General features: G+C 49.3%; 1 protein-coding gene across 1 annotated transcript in view; it reads right to left on the bottom strand.

Annotated features, from left to right (window-relative positions):
• CAMKV (CaM kinase like vesicle associated) overlaps positions 1 to 17,214 on the bottom strand; it is a 75,527-nt gene that overhangs the window by 33,270 nt on the left and 25,043 nt on the right. Inside the window, exon 2 of the mRNA XM_090022531.1 lies at positions 1,304 to 1,412. Within this exon, the coding sequence (XP_089878657.1) occupies positions 1,304 to 1,398 (95 nt within the window). The 5' untranslated portion in view covers positions 1,399 to 1,412. The remainder of the gene's footprint in view (positions 1 to 1,303; positions 1,413 to 17,214) is intronic.

Genomic DNA, 17,214 nt, shown 5'->3' with positions numbered 1-17,214 from the left:
AGAAAGACATGAGGGAGATCATTGAGGGTAAGAGGAGTAGAGCAAGTGAGAGTGTGTGCCTGTTGCTCTGAAAGGAGTTGAAAGCTCCTCAGCTCTAGCTGGGCTTCTGCTCCCAGTAAGGCAGAAGATTCTCTCTGTATTGCCTCTCCATACACATTTTCCAAAGACTGTATTACTGGCTTTGCTTTAAGGAGCATAAGTGACAGCTGACCTGTGCTGTGGTGTTAGCATGCTGTACTAGGAGGTCAAAGATGCATAAACCTGTTTCCTACTACCACCAGGTGAGGAGAGCCAAAAATCTAGCACTTGCAGCTTTCCAGGTGAGTGCATTAACTACTGAACTATGAGGGGAGGTACGTGCACACGTACACTTCTCTGCTGTTCCCGAGCCTAAATCTAATAGATATAGGTTTTGGCTAACTCCATTTCTGGGCATCTAAGAACAATATGCATCCACAAGGGGCATGCATACAGGCTCTTGCTACTACTATACATGCTCATTCTGTGTAACTACGTAGTCATGCGCTTTTGTTCACATGCTCAGGGCTATGTGCTCAGTATGTGCATAAGTGGTATTTTTGACAGTTTAATGATGAAAAGTGCTATCCAGATGACCAAATCTGAATGCTTAGATGAACAAGAAAGAAATAGACCACTGCCCTTACTGACCAATTAGAAGAAGAACAAATATTGAATAACCACTCTTTTGTGGAGCACTGTTTATTCTAACTGAGAGAGGTGTCCTGGGGATAAAAGTAGTTAGTATGTGATTGCATAATTAATGACAATTGTCATACTGTAAGTTCACATTTAGCCATAACTCTGGCTTTACAAGTTGAATGCTCTCCTAACATAGTTTGTGTGTATTATATATATTACACCAATGTAAGAGTAGCAGACACATGACACAAAACCCTAAACTGGGAAAACTTAATCCAGCCTGTTAGAGATTTGCCTCTGGAGGAATCAGCAGTAAAAACCTACCAGTGTAAGTTGCACCAGTTTAGGTTTCATCTCTCTGTGTCCATTCAAACAAGCTATACCTGGTCCCTCACTACCTGGAAAGGTAATAGCGCTTGTTACCTTTGGGCAGTTGCACATCTGTCCATTCCTGACCCCTAAGTGGTTTATATCAATAAATAACAGTCTTTCAGTATAGATGGGCCATAAAGGGATCCTACCCAATTCCTATATATGACATATTAACAATGGAAGAGTAAAAGACACAACAGAAAATGGGGCAGAGGCAGGAAAGGGCAAGGGAAGAGAGACAGTGTGGTAGTGGTGTAAGGTCCAAACTCACGTTTTGATAACTTGCCCCAAGTCATATCTGTCAGTCACCTCAGATGGCTGGTTGTAATCTTTCTTGTCCCCTAGGGTTACACAACCAAACGGCATCGCCAGGCCCAATGCTGGAAGGCAAAGAAGCTGGATTAGTGTCTGAGGAGGCAGTGATGGCTGGGGCTGGCAAGGCAGCTACATAGATTACTTTACATCCTTCTTCGGCGCACAGAGAAAAAAAATACAGGGATTAGAGTCCTACCCTCTGCTCCGACCCCCATCCCCTGCTTTCTGTCTGATGGGCCCCCTGAAGAGCTGGTGAGCCTGGCATCCTGTCTCTTAACAGTGGCCAGCACTAGGGGAATAGGTAAGAACTGAGGCACAGCAGTTCTGTAGCAATTTGTCTATATCATCAACTCTTACCTTTGTTCCTAACAATCGGAGTGGCTTAAACCCAGTCCAATATACTTTTTGCTATCATCAGTCAGGCTCATAAATCTGGCTATTCTTATCTGGCTCACTGTATCTTGCCACATTCTTGGCCAAGTTATTTGGCAGCAAGTTCCATAGCTTAATCATTCCTGAATGAACCAGTACTTCCTCACTCCTGAATTCCTTACCTGTTTCATTAACTTTTTATTGTTATTATGTTCTGAGGTGAAAGGAGCAGACACTCCTAGTTGCTCTTCTATAAGTCAGTTGTTATTTTATAGATTTGTGTCTGCCCCCCTCATTTATCTCCTCTCAGACAAAGGTCCCAGTTCGTTAATCTTTCATCGCAGAAAAGTTCCTTTGTCACTCTTTTCAACCACGCCGAGACCCCCATCTGTTCCTTCCCCTTGGAGATGGGGCAGGCAGCCCTGCACACAAGATCCAGATGAGGCTGCACTCTGGATCTATATACAAGCATTACAATAGTCACCATGATGTTTTCCCATTTGTCAAGTTCCCTAATTAGCTGTTTCACCATAGCTGCACTCCACTGAGCTGTGCACATTGACACCCAGGCCCCTTTCTTGAGCTGATAGTGAATTTAAAACTCTTTAAGGTGTGCAAGTAGTTTAAATTCTCCCCTTCAATACATGCTACTCTGCCCTTATTGACACTAAACTTCTATTACAGTCATGGGCAACCGGTGCCGCCTTAGTCAGGGGGTAGGGGGTGCATGTCCCCTCTCCCCAGCAACCAGTCAGCAACCGGGGGCAGGGTAACCCCGCGGCCAATCCCACCGACTGATCTTGAGATGGCCAATTGCTGCTGCCGCTTCCAGAAGTGCAACGGTGCTTCACTCCCCAGCCAGCACTTGTGGGGGGGAGCACCAGCGCTCCCACCGCTCCCCCTCCCAAGCATCGCCTAAGCAGCAAGTGCAGCCAATCAAGGGGTGCACTGGTGCTCTCAGGGAGTACACATATACTTCCCTGCACCCTCTACAAGTCACCACTGCTTACAGTAACATTGCCTGTCCACAATGCCTAGTTGGGTCGCTTTGAAATTCCTCAAAGCCTTTTCCAAACCTGACTAACCTAAATAACTTTTTGTCATCAAAGTTAGCTACCCCCTTTTCTGGAACATTAAATAACACAGGACCCAATATAGAACTTTGAGAAACCCTGCAGTTAAAGAAAACTGAGGAAAATTGACCATTTAGTCCTATTCTGTTTCTTTTTGACTTCTTAGCTTGTTTTTGATCATAGAAAATACTTTGCTTCTCACTCCATGAGTTCTTTAGCTTCTTTAGTAGCTGCTAGCAAGGAATGTAATCAAAGGTTTTTCTGAAATTCTAAACAAATTCCTGCCAAAGTCAAACCACTACCTCCTACAGCAGGGTTGGGCAATAATTTCGACTGGGGGGGCCACTTAACAAGTTTCGGTGAGCTGTTGAGGGCCATACACATAAAATCTTTTAGAAGATAATATTTTAACAAATTATAGATAAAAACAAATCTTATACTAAAATTCAAATATGTACTATAAAATATTTTCATTTGATTTAAAAAAATATTTTTTGTCCTGATTTATGTTTTTTTGAGTAGCATATATAGAAGCAATTGCACACTAGCTCCAAATAAAGTCTTAGTCTTGTCTGTTGTGGGGGGAAGGAGTTGTGGAGGGGGTGGGGGTGGGTATGTACATGTCAGGGTGGGTATGGGCTTCCTGTGTGCTAGGTCCTGGGAGCCAGCCAGGGATGCAGGAAGGGAATGGGAGGGCAGGGGGCACATGCAGTAGAGCTCACCCTGGTGGTACAATGCAGGTGCAGTCTGTGCTCCCTTCAGCTGCTGGCCCTGGCCCCAGGCTGCATGCACAGCTTCCCAGCAGGGCTGCTTCTGGCTCAGCTCCTCAGTTCCCCCCACCTCTGGCAGCTACTCCTCCTCCTGCCCCACTCCAGGTGAGGGGGTGGGGGGGAGGAAGCTGCAACCTGATGGCTTCTCCCACAGTGCACCATCTCCAACTCCAGCTCCCAGCCACCTTCCACCCACTCTGCCTGCTGGGTGTGATGAGCAGCCACTTGCAGGTGGCTGAGTGGGTGGAAAGCAGCCAGGAGCTGGAGCTAAACCCCTGCATCCTGGGGCAGGAGCCACCTGGCTGCAGCTCCCCCACCACCCCACCTGGAGCAGTGCAGGAGGAGGAGAAACAGCCACTGGAGGTGGGGGGAGTTGAACAGTACCCAGGTAGCTGCAGTGGCACTGGGAGCAACCCTGCCAGGAAGCTGTGCACACTGGCCAGCGCCAGGCTTGGCAGGCACAGGTGGAAGTGCAGCACAGACTGCCTGGGGTAGAAGCAAGCGGGGCTCAACCCCATGCAGAGCCCCATGGCGGCAGCTGTGGGCCAGATCCAATCAGTCAGAGGATGTCTGCCTGAAGGCTGGACCCAATTAGTTGACAGGCCATATTTTGCCTACCTCTGCCCTACAGTCTCTATCCTTTGTTGTTGCTATCAGGGCTGTAGGCTGGCTGAAGACTCATGGAGTGAGCCAGTTATGATGGTTAGTCTACTGATGGCCTGGTTAATCTATAGAATAGCACACTGAACTTGGCTATAGAAACAGCAGCATCCAAGCATCCACTCCCACTACTGCATGAGGTATGGGATCTGGAATGCAGGTGGCTCTTGATCTGTTCTGTAACTGAACAACTGTGGCATAGATCTTTCTTAAAGGACTATAGCATGGCAAGAAAATCTGGAGTGGACACCCTAAGGCAGTTAGGCAATTATTTAATCTTCTTTCTGGCAACTCCTACAACTTTTGCAGCCCCACACTGTATTGGTTCTACTTTTCCAATGGACACATTGGCAAAGTAAAAAGGGTGATTCTGAAACTCTTGATCACTTAGAAAACACTCAGGATTTGTGCCCTGGAGAGGTCACTCCAGCTTCGCCAATGCGTTGAAACAAACAGGAGTCAACAGTTACCAGTTACAATCCATAAATAGATTGGCATAGATCCAGGCACCAGAGGTTGTCTCCAACAGTGGGAGAGGTCATTGCACCTCATTGGAAAATGACCATTTGCCTCCAGCTGGACAGTCCCCAGCCAATACAATGTTTTTCCTGCCACAGTGACACTTCAGCAGGTGTTTGAAGCTTAGAGATTCAACTTGAAAGCAGTCTATTGTGCACTACTAGCTACTACAAAAAATATGAAGGAAAACCTTTTAATCCTAAAGACTGGAAGTTGGAACTTACGTACAGTGACCCCAGGTATATCCAGTGTTCTCCAAACGGTTGATGGTACACAAAACTGCAGTCACTGATGTGGAACTGCTGAGACTGAATGTCAATATAATCGCACTACAAGAGACTGGATTACAAGGCACGAGTTGCATGAAAGAAAAGAACTACACCTTTTTTGGTGTGGTAAACATCCTGAAGAAATAGGAGCGCATGATGTTGGCTTTGCAGTCAAAAACAAACTGGTGTTTGCAATGGTACTGCCAAACAAAGACTCTGAAAGATTAATGGTAGTTCGGCTCACTACTGCAACTGTAACTTTGACTCACTATTGCCTCTGGTCCACTTACATGCATACAGCCCTGTTCTCACCACTTCATCCAAATCAAAAGACCACTTTTATGATGAGCTTAGTGCCTTAATTAGTAATTTTTCACCTAATGAAAAAATCCTCCTGATTGGAGACATCAATGCAAAGGTTGGCATTAAGCACTCTGCCTGGCCTCACTGTTTGGGTGCCAATAGTGTCAGCAAAATGAATGAAAACGGGAAACACTTCCTCAAGCTATGCATAATACATTCTATCTTCAATGTGAAACCTCAGCACAAGATATCTTGATGCCACCCGCGATCTGGACACCGGCAACAACTTGACCTAATTATCACCTGCTTACAAGACTTCTGTGATATTAACATCATGCAGTCCTATCAGAGTGCTGACTGTGATACTGATCATACATTGGTATTGTGGCAGAAGGCCACCTCTGTTTCTTCCCAAAAACTCTGTTCTGTGACAGTTTGGTTAAGATGGGCCCAGCAGAGGATACACACCTTACCCTAGCTCTTTAGGTAACCTGAGCTGGATACATTCTTGTGGGAGGGGGGAAACCTGCTCCCTTTGCCTACATGACTGGCATCACATACCTGGGTGAGGGGCTTGGGCACCTTGGTGGGCTAGAGACTGCCAGTCTGCCCAGCAACCAGTGATGCATTTCAAATGGCTGGGTGACAGCCAACAGGTGCTGGCCTCCATTGGACCAGGTAAATGAGCTTATAAGGGCTATATAAGTTAAGGACTGCCCAGGAGGAAGGGGCAGCAGCCATGAAGAAAACTCAGAGAGAAGAGCTGGACCATATGAAACTTGCTCTCTCTCTCTAAGCTCATGATCAAGGAACTGCCTGCCCCCCGAGGGAATCTCCACCTGCCTCTGGATGATACTTGTGAGTGAGCTACCTAAGCTCTAACTAGATATACAGCTTCCAGTAACTCAGGTGCATGATCAAAAGCTACTCCAGCCACCCTGTTTTTTCTATGGTATTTCTCTGATACTATTCAACTCTGTACCCTATTCCAACCCTATTCCTTGTAACCAATAAAGTTCTCCTTTGTACCTAGCATAGGAAACTTAATGGGAGTAGGTCTAGATTATGCCTTGGGATCCCCTTGGTTCAGCTGACTAAAGGAGACCACTACTTGTGCTTCCAACTGAGGGAAGCACCCCAGGTTCTTGAAGTGAGTCAAGTACCTTCGAGGGCTACTAGGCCTGTGTTTCCCAGGGGGCACAGTGCCAGAATCAAGCCCATCCCCGGGTGGTGGTGGTGGTGGCAGCTCTACCCCCAGGCTAGCAGGTGTGCTCCAGGAAGGGGGTCAGCCAGACATCCCCAGGGAGGCACGCGGAGCCTGGAAGGTGGTCGGGCACAATGAGATGGGTGGCTCAACGCAGGAGCACCCCCTACTAGTCCGCCACAGGTATCAATTAGGAAAAGCCACTGATTATCTTGCTTGTGATAAAGCCCCAGGTGGACTGCATGCTGGGTGAAGTTATTAAGTATAGGAAGTCTGTCATCCTCTAGCTGCATGAATTAGTATGTATGTGTTGGAAAGAAGGTGAAATTCCTCAGTACATGAAGGATGCCAGCATAGTCACGTGAGCTATATCCTTACTTCACAATATCGGAAAGCTGTTCACCAAAGTCATCCTGCTAAGACTGCAGACCCTTGCTGACAGAGTCTACCATGAGTCTCAATGTGGTTTCAAATCCAGCAGATCCATGACATATAATACTCGCCTTGAGACAGCTACAAGAAGTGCCATGAACAAAGGAAATCTTTGTACATAGTATTTGTTGCTCTCTCCAAAGTTTTTGATCTTGTCAGCAGAGATGGTCTGTTTTCAATCCTGAAGAAGACTGGCTGCCTTCCTAAGCCCTTGAGCATCATCAAGGCTTTTCATGTATGGAACAGTGCAGTTTGATGGATCATGTCTGGAAGAATTAGAAATCAAGAGTGGTGTAAAACAGGGCTGTGTCCTAGCTCTGATGCTTTTTGGGATTTTCTTCACTGTCCTATTCAAATATGCATTCAGTGGCTCTTGAGGAGTATACTTTTGGACTAGATCCAATGGGAAACTCTTCAACCTTGCTCGTCTCAAACTGAAAGTTCTTGTCTGTAAAAGGCTCTTTGCTGACAACACAGTAATTGTTAGTCATTCAGAAGCAGGACTGCAAAGTCTCATGGATTGCTTCTCTTGGGCTTGTGATGATTTCAGTCTGACCATTATTAGCCTAAAGATGACAGTGGTTATGGGTCAACAAGGTGATTGCCCTCCTGAAGTTAGAATAAATGATGAAAGCCTGGAAGTGGTTGAAAATTCACTGGGGCTCCACTCTCTCACAAAACCTTGGCTTGGAAGTTGAAATTAATGCTCACATTTAAAAGTCAAGCAATGCCATCGCTTGAGGCTACCCTGAGTCTCAAGGTATGAGACTCAGGGTAGATTCAAGGATAGACTCTAAAAGAGAGTTTGGAAAAAAGGAGCACTCACTCTGTCGATAAAGATGTCCACCTACAGGGTTTGCATACTTAGTTCTCTATTGTATGGCAGCAAAACACAGACTCCTTATGCCAAGGAAGAAAGAAAACTGAACAGTTCTCATCTTCAATGTCTCCACTGTATGCTGGGCATAACATGCCATGATAAAATCCCCAACTTCACTTTTCTGGGATGGGCCAAGATACCCAGTATGTTTGTGCTCTTGAGACAGACCAAAGACATGTAAATTGTATGTGTGATGGCCAAATCCCCAAGGACATACTCTACAGTGAGCTGGCCGTTGGCGACATCAACTTGGACAGCCTAAACTCCATTTTGTTGATGTCTGCAAGAAAAAACTTCACAAGCTGTTCATCAATGGCCAATGCTGGTGGGAGTCAATTGCTTCGGACTGCTGCAGGTGGAAAGCCACCATGAAGCAAGGCCTATGCTGCTTTGAGATGGAGAGGGTCAATGATGAGATAGAGAGCCTTATTTTGTTAAACACTTTCAAGAATGACCTAGAAATGGGGGTGCACAGTGAAATATCCAAGTTTGCAGATGATACCAAAGTATTCTGGGTAGTCAAGTCCCAAGCTTATAGAGAGGATTTGAAGAAAAATCTCACCAGACTAAGTGAGTGGTCAAAAAAATGTCAGGTGAACTTTAATTTTGACAAGTACAAGGTAATGCACCTAGGGAAAAATAACCTTAACACACACACAAACACACATATGCAATACTGGATTCTCAACTATTTGTTACAACTCAGGAAAGAGATCTTGGAGTCACTGTAGACAGTTCTTCAAAAACATTAGCTCAGTGTGCAGTGGCAAACAAAAAAGCCAATAAAATGTTGGGCATTATGAAGGGACTTGAAAACAAAATGGAGAACATCATCATGCCATCATACAAATCCATGGTGCGCCCATGTCTTGAATATTGTGCGCAGTTCTGGTCCCCACATCTCAAAAAAGATGAAGTAGAAATAGAGATGTCATTATTGTGCAGATGATATCCAGCTCTACCTCTCCTTCTCTTCCAACCCTGGCCCCACAGATTCAGTCCTTTCCTAGTGCCTGGCTATACTTGGGGGCTAGATGTGGGTGAATCAATCGAAACTGTATACACATGAGACAAACATAATGGTAGTATAGACTACTTAACTGGGGGAGACTGAAACACCCATCTTGGATGGGGTTCAGCTCCTCTTATCACTCAGGTTCTCACCCTTGGGGTGCTCCTGGATCTTCAGATGGCAGTGATAGCAGCAGTCCCACCTGGTTAGAAGGCTGCTACCCATTCTTTCAGATTCATACCTGATCATCATAATCCTTGCTTTCATAATGTCAAATCTAGACTACTGCAACATGCTCTACATAGGGTTGCTCCTAAAAGCTGTCCAAAGGCTGCAGCTGGTGCAGATCACAGCAATATACCTTCTGACAGGGGTGGGTCACCAAGAATACATAACTAGGCCTCCAGTATCTGAACTGGGTCCCAGTAGCTTCCTGGGCATAATTTAATGTGTTGGTTTTGACCTAAATAGCCTTGGTCCTATATACCAGTGGGACCACCTTCTCCTTTATGGTCCACCACATCCCCTAGGGTCAAGTGAGAAAAATCTCCTGCAAGTACCACCAGTACACCAAGTCTGTTTGGTAGGGGTGCAGTAATAAAATTTTTGGGGGCGATACTGATGGCTCATTAACAAGGCATTCAGCCGATACTGATCCAATTGCTGATATGCAGCCCAGCAGTTTGGACAGCAGCATCCTGCTTTGGGGAAGGGACATAGTGGGGACAGACTGGGGCCCCCCCATGGTGAGGGAGGCAGTGGGGCTGGGGCACAGGTAGATGCTACCCAGCTGGTGTGGGGATGGGAGGGGAGGGGAGTGGGATGGAGCTGCGAGCAGCTCATTCAGGGAGAGTGGGGGGTGACTTCTGCCACTGAGCGCACCCCCAAAGGAGGCACATGGGGCATGTGCCTCCCATATCTGTGCATCGGGCAAGGGCAGACTGCCACTGTGGTCTGGGCCCAAGGGCAGCACCAGGCTCTTCCAAGCAGGGAGGTTTGGCCAGGACAGTGCTCGGGGTGGTTGGTGGTCAGCACTGGGAGGGGGAGGCTACAGGATAAGCTATGGCCACCCCAGAATTCACCACAGCCCCTGCTCCCAGCGCTACCACCACCAATGCCTGCCCTGAGCACAGCCCTGGCCCAACCCTCCCACCAAGAAGAACCCAGCGCCGCCCCCAACCCCAGCCCACAGCGGCAGCCCACCCTTGCCCTGTGCACAGATCTGGGGGGGGCACATGCCCCCCCATGCCTCTCCCCGGGGGTGCATGCGGCAGTGAGAGCCACCCCCCCCCCCGATGAAACACTTGAAGCTCTGTCCCATGCCCCTACCTGCCTTGGCTGGGCAGCACCTGCCCCTGCCCCAACCCTAGCCCCATTCCCTCCCTCACCGTGGGGGCCTTGATTTGCTCCCCCCACCACTGCCCCTTCCCCCCAACAGACTTACCAGCTGGAGGCTGCTCTCCAAGCTGCCAGGCTGGATGCATGGATGCTGCAGCTGTGCCCATGCACATGGCATTTATCAGCAACATTATTGCCCACGTCAGCTAAATAAAGCCGATTGCTGATGATGTCAATTTTCCTTTTATTGGTGCTGATATGATATGAATCATTGTATCAGTGAACCTTCACTGTTTGGTAAAATGTGTGGGAGGTCAGTCCTGGTAGTTGCTTCTTAGCTCTGGAGTTTCCTCCTTCTTGAGGCCTACCAGAGTCTGAGCCTGGACATCTTTCAGAAACGGTGCAAGATCTTCCTATTTGGGCAGCCATTTAGCAAACAAAGTTAGGCCAAGATGTTGTTTAGTTGTTCTTTGTTTTATTTTGATATTTTAGTTGCCCTGTTAAATTGTTCTGTTCCCTTACTATAAGTCACTCTGAGCCTTTGTTGGGATGAGCAGCAATCACATACATAAATAAATAATAAATAGAAATCCCACTATATTGGACACATCCACACATGCAGGCATGTGCGCTTGTAGCAGCTCAAATAACAGTGGCACAAATTTGTGCTGGAGATTTGTGCCTCAGCACGTGTCTGAACATGCACTTTGGTGTGGGGCAAATTGTTCCACTTGGGGCAAGCTGACCCTGACCAGCTCCTCCTGGATCTTCAGCCACGGCCCTGGCGAGCAGCTCAGGGCTACTTGCTCTCAGGAGCTTCTGAGGCCCAGCCAGTTGGTATCTGGAGATACTAGCCCCTTGTGCCAGCTGGACTGCTGAAGCAGCCCTAACCTAGAGTACCCCCTGCATCCTGTACCCACTGCAGCAGTCTGGCAGCGCAGGCTGCTGCCTGGCTGTGACCTGCTACCACCTGCAACAGCATCCACCCCCTTGGACCTACAGCCCCATGACTGCACCTGCCAGACCCAGACAGGGACTGCACAGCCTCCTGGGCTGTGATATGGGCACTGCAGCAGAGCCTCCTGCACATCTGGGCCACCTGCCAGTGAGCCGTGGTTGCACAGTTGGCATTTGTGCAGCACTGCTGTCATGTATTCTGGTGCCCCCACTCTGCCACGGAAGATGTGTTTGTTGCATTTTGAACTGTTGAAGCGTGTCCTCCTGGCCCCAAATGCCCAGGAGGTCAGCTACCTCCTATGCCCTCAAGCTGAGTCCCGAATGCTGGTCCTGGGCAGGCTCCTCCTGCCTGGGTTCCCCCACTTGCCTCACCAGCTGAAATCCTGGTGTTCCCCATTTAAAAATTCCAAATTCTCTGATAAAACTCCCAAAATCTCTCATTAAACTACCTAAAATCCACATTCTTCCATGATTAAAATGAAACAACACTATATAGAGAGAGATCAGTTGGGCAATGTTTTATTGATATATTTACAATTTTAAAGTAATCTGGAAGCCTACCAGTGCCTCTACCATCATAATAAAATGAATTCTAAATATCTATACACTTTGGTGTTTGCTTTTTTTTTTTTGATCATAGAAAAATCAGAGCTCCCCCTGCCCCCTTCACTCACCAGGATGTGGAACACTGAGCAGCACTGGGATGCCAGTGCCCTGCCCATGCCCCTCACCCTTAACCTGCCAGTGACTCTCAACTCCTGACCTGCAGTCCTTGCCTGCTCCCACTAGCTTTCTCCCAGCAGTAGCTCCATCTCAGCACTAGGACATGCTTCCAGCTGCAGCTGTCCCACCTGCTGCTTTGTGGCTCTGAGCAGTACCAGCCCTTACCGTTTTGCTCCCCACACCTGTGCCCAGGCCTCAGCGATCCCCATGCTGTTTTTGGGATACTCTCAACTGGGGCACATGGACTGGACTGGGCAAGCCTCTTCCTTTCCAGGCTGGTCTCCCCCTGCAAAGGCTGCTCTAGTGCGGCAAGGGGGCTCTAAGCCTGGCTCTGGCAGCTTCTTCTGGAGCTCTCCCCCAACCCCAATCTCTCTTTCTCTCTCTCTCACACAAACACACACACACACCCCTTGCTGTCACCTTGCCCCAGCCCATCACACCCCTCAAGTAGTTCCTAGGACCAGAAGCCCCCCTGGCTGGGGCCACATGTCTCAACACTGGTGTGAGCATGGGGCAGGGCTGCAGTGTGGCAGTTGCCCTGGCAGTCACGGCTCCCATCAGCAGGTCCTGTCCTATATGGTGGCTGGGTATGAGATTTGTGGGGGGGATGTTGGGGGAGCAGTGTGGGGTTTGAGGGGGGTATGGCAGGGTTTGTGGGTAAGTGTAGGGATGGGTGTTTGTGGGTGTGGGGGGACTGTGTATGAGAGTGGGGCCCCGCCTGCCCACTCCCCCCCACAGCATGGTGCACAACCTCTCCTGCAGCAGAGGCAGCAGTGGGCTGTTAGGACACTCATGGCCCACTGCTGGCAGAGCCCCCAGCACTGCATGGCACCACCTGAGACCTAGGGGCTCCATGTGGCATATGGTGCTATCCCGTCACACTGGACCATGCCTTTGGGCAGATACAGGCCAGCTCTTGCCGCCCCAGAGGGTTCCCTGTAGTGCAGACAGGAAACATTGGGCCAGGCCAACTCCTGCCTCCATGGAGCCAGCTGGCCCAATGGCACATGGAGCACATGGAGGCAGGAGCTGACCCGGCCCAATGGCACATGGTTCCTGCCTGTGGTTCCAGGAACCCCAGATGACAGCAAGAGCCAGCTGGGTCTTATTCAAAGGCATGCACCAGCAGGCTGGGCCAGCTCTGTGTGCCACATGGAGCCTCTAGGTCTCAAGTAGCACCGCACACCACTGGGGAGCTCTGACAGCCTACTGCTGGCTGCTGTGTGGGGGCTTTGTGCCATAAGGGGGGGGGCAGCAGGGGACCCACCCCTGCCACACAGTCTCCCCATCCCAGTCCCCCTACAATCCATCCATAAAACCCACATCCTCACCCACAAACTCTGCACTCCCCACACAATCCTTCCACCCACAGTCCCCCTCCAGGTTTTCTACTTCTGCAATTTCTACTGACAGAAGCAACAGTGCACCCAGTCAAAAAAACACCAACTTTCACTGCAGCCAATGCCCCAGTGCCTCAAAGGAAAGCAAGGCACCCAAATGCCAGTAGCATTCATGCAGGGGAAGAAATTCCTCCTTGGTCCCTACTGTCAACCAAGAAAATCCCTGAAGCACAAAACACAGCAAACACACCTTCCACCCCTAGAGACCAAAAACACATGATTCTACATATCATACACACACAAACTGATTAGTGATTAGAGAACTCCCCGTCTCATCATGCCATCCATTCCATAAACTTATCCAGGTTAATCTTAATGCATTTGAGGTTCTCTGCCACCTCTCCACCCCATCTGGTTTAGAAGACCACTCCAAATTTCACTCCTCTGGTATTTAGAAATCTTCTGATTTTCAGTCTAAATGTATCCATCACCAATTTATAGCCATTTGATCTTGTGCTGCCTTTTAAAACTCTTCTCCTTTCTAATATACTTCTCATAAATGTTACTTGTAAAGAGTGGTCTACCCCCTCTAGTCTTCATTTAGTTAAGTTCAACAAGCCAAGCTCCTTTAATCGTCTTTCATAAGAAAAGGTCTCAATTTCCGTGGCCATTTTAGTGATCCTTTGAATTTTTCCACTTTAAATTAAGCATTTTTCAAACACTGGTGACCAGAACTGCGTACACTATTGTAATGAGGGTTTTACCAATGTTTGTACAATGGCCATAGCAACTACATATCTCTACATCATTTACCCCACCTAATGCACCTTAGGGGTGCATCCACACATGCAGGCACATGTGCTTGTAGCAGCTCAAACAGGAGCAGCACAAATTTGAGCTGGGGATTTCTGCCTCAGCACACATGCTCAAACATGCATTTTGGTGTGAGACAAGTTGTGCCGCAAAATAACCCTGCCCAGCTTCTCTCAGATCTACAGCCAGGGGGAATTAGACCTGGGGCTAGCACCTGTACTGGCCGCAGCAGTATAAAAACCTGCTTTGGCAAGCAGCTCAGGGCTACTTGTTCTCAGAAGGTTCTGGGGCTTGGTCACTTGGTATCTGGGGACATGACCCCTTGTGCCAGCTGGACTGCTGAAGCAACCCTAACCAAAAGTTCCCTGCACCCTCTACCCACTGCAGCAGTCTGGCAGTACAAGCTGCTGACTGGCTGTGACCTGCTACTACCTGCAACAGCATGTGGTCCCAAGACTGTGCACCTGCCAGACCTGGACAGGGACTGCATGGCTTCAGCAGATATTCAGGTATGTGGCTGCACAGCTGGCCTTTGTAGAGCACTGTGCTGCCTCCCTGCCATGTGGGCAGCTATCGCCCAGAAGATGTTCTCAGTGTAGTGGCCTGCTTTGAACTGTTAAAGCATGTCCTCCTGGCCTCAAGTGTCCAGGACATCAGCCACCTCCAGCTGGGTCCTGGGTGCCAGCCCTGAGCAGGCTCCTCTGCCTGGGTCCTGCCACCTGCCTCATTAGCAGGAATTCTGGTGTTTCTTATTTAAAAACTGCAAAATCTCTGATAGAAAAATCCCAATCTTTGGAGGACCCAAGCCTCCGGGTGGCTTCTTCAAGCTTTCTTTTTTTTTTTGGGGGGGGGCAGAAAATACCTGAATATCCAGATATCAAATTTTGAGCCCGTGCTGCAAATACACAGCGTGGGGAACTTTTTTTGTTCCCGGCATGCCTCTTGCCACATCTCAAAAGGCTTTGAGATGTGGCAAGAGGCATGTGTGGGCTCATTTGGATGTGCCCTAGGATTGCACTAGCCTTTTTCACAGCAGCATTGCATTGTATTGCAACCAACCAATATGCCCAGGTCCCTCTCTCTCTTCTCTGTCTCCAGTCTAAGCAGCTCAATTTTACAGTTTGAGTACTTAATTTTAGTTCCTAAGTGCATGACTTGATTTAGTGTGGGTATGCTTAATGTGTATTGGACTAATGCTACTGCCTATTGGTATGGCTGGCAAAAACCATGCTACTGCACTAATGCACAGTAGAGTTGGACCAATGCACATTAAGCATCGCACAAAAAGCATTCATCTGAGTTAATACCTGTTATTGTGGGGCACTTGTACATATGACACCATTACCATGTACATGTGACAAAAATGTCACTGTGTGGCTTAATGGCATCATGCTGTACAGATGCAGGAGTTTGGGGGCTTTAAAATGAGTTTGCAATGTTGCAAACTGCAATGATACAGCTGTCAGTTCGTCCCCTGGCCATAGGAGAGACAGGCAGGCGCCACAGAAAAAAAAGGGTCGGGCACTTTCTGCTTTCAGCAGGCACCTTCTGAAGGCAGAAGAGGTGAGGGGCCTGATCCTTCTTTTTTGGCGGAGCCTGCCTGACTCTCCCACAGCTGGGTGGCAAGCTGCTGGCAGGATGAGTGGCCCCTGAGCTGCAGGGAGTCCCATCCTGCTGGCAGGATGAGTGGCCCCTGGGGCCACCCAGGTGGCTGCTAGCGGGCTGGGTACTGCCCCAGCTCAGGCTCAAGAAAGAATTGGATTGGGCTGGGTGCTGCCTCCAAGATGGGGCAGCATCCAACCTGCTAGCAGCCTGCCCAGGTGGCCCTGGAGGACGCTGCCACCATACACTGAAAGAATGGGGTCCCCCTGCAGCTCAGGGGCTGCTCAGCCTGCTAGCAGCTCACCCTCCAGCTGCAGGCAGGCTCTGTTGGAAATAAAAAAAAGATCGGGCCTGTGGGAGGGGAAACAAAAGCCCCCTCAACTCACTCCAGACCCCCTCCCAACACACCCCAATACTTACCACAGGGACGACAAAGAGCGGCAGCTGGGGAAAGACTCCGGGGCAGGGAGAACAGGCTCAGCAGTTCCAGACCTACCCGATTCTGCAAATCAGCAGGCACAGGGGGTGTGGACGGGCTGCTCAAAAAGCAGCTGGGGACTCAGCTGAGGCCATGCGGGGAGAAGGAAAGTTGAACACTGGCGGGGAGATACCAGCTGAAGACCCAGAGAGCACAAGCCCCAAGGACAGGGGCAGGAAGTCTGTCAGGGGACGCCAGCAGGCGAGCCAGGGGATTCAAGCCCCAGGAGCAGAGGGATTCCAGGGAGCTCCACTGGAGAAAAGCAACCCCCCGGGATGCCATGAAGGAGCGACGAGGCCCCAACAGAAAACCCAGGTGCCACGGCTGGGAACGGTCCTGAGAGACCGCTGATACCACAGGGCAGCACAGCAGTGAGGGAGGCATGGAGGATGACAGAGCCTTGTGCAGGGGGGACAAGCAACACCAACTGGTGGGACCCAGGCAGCCCAGCCGCAGCTCAGGTGGGCTCGAAAGAGGAAGGGATGTAGGCCCAAGGGAGGCTTCCCTGAGAGGGCCAGCAGAGGCCCAGTACAGGGCAGCCACCCCCCCCAGATGCCTACTAGGCAAAGAGGGACGGCAGAGTTCTCAACAAGATCAAAGGTCCTGAGAGACAAGATCTGAGAAGCCCATCAGTGGACACTGACCTTTTACATTCAGTTTTTCCTAATTTACAGTTAACCCTGCACAGGGGTGTGTTTAGTTGCCCGGGCTCCAGTCCGAAGACAAAGGACAGCCTCGGGAGGACTGACGGTCAGAAAGACACGACTCTTGGAGGTGGGCAGTGTGGATGAGACGGAATCATTCAAGATTAAGACCTGCAGAGAGCAGAGTCTGCCTTGGCTGTGGATGTGGTGAGGGTAGGGTAAGGGGGAGGCTGGAGTCCCATGAAGAAACCTAGGGCTGAGATCCCCTTGAGCTACCTACAGGGAACTGCCTCCCAAAAAGAAAAAGAAACACAAAGACATGGCAGAAGAGTAGGAGCAGCACCCGAACCACCTTGGTGGTGCCGAATGCGGATCTCATCCTGACGTCGCTGTGGAGCAAGGCACCAGCCAAGAAGAGGCCCAAACCCTATAACACCTACCAATGACAGGGCCCCTCACCAAAAAAAAAAAAAAAAAA

This window comes from Crocodylus siamensis, chromosome 11, assembly GCF_052110815.1.
Source record: "Crocodylus siamensis isolate JL-2025a chromosome 11, ASM5211081v1, whole genome shotgun sequence".
In the NCBI taxonomy this organism is placed as follows: Eukaryota; Metazoa; Chordata; order Crocodylia; family Crocodylidae; genus Crocodylus; species Crocodylus siamensis.
Note: the sequence above shows the minus strand (reverse complement) of the source record. Positions and strands in the feature narration are given on the sequence as shown.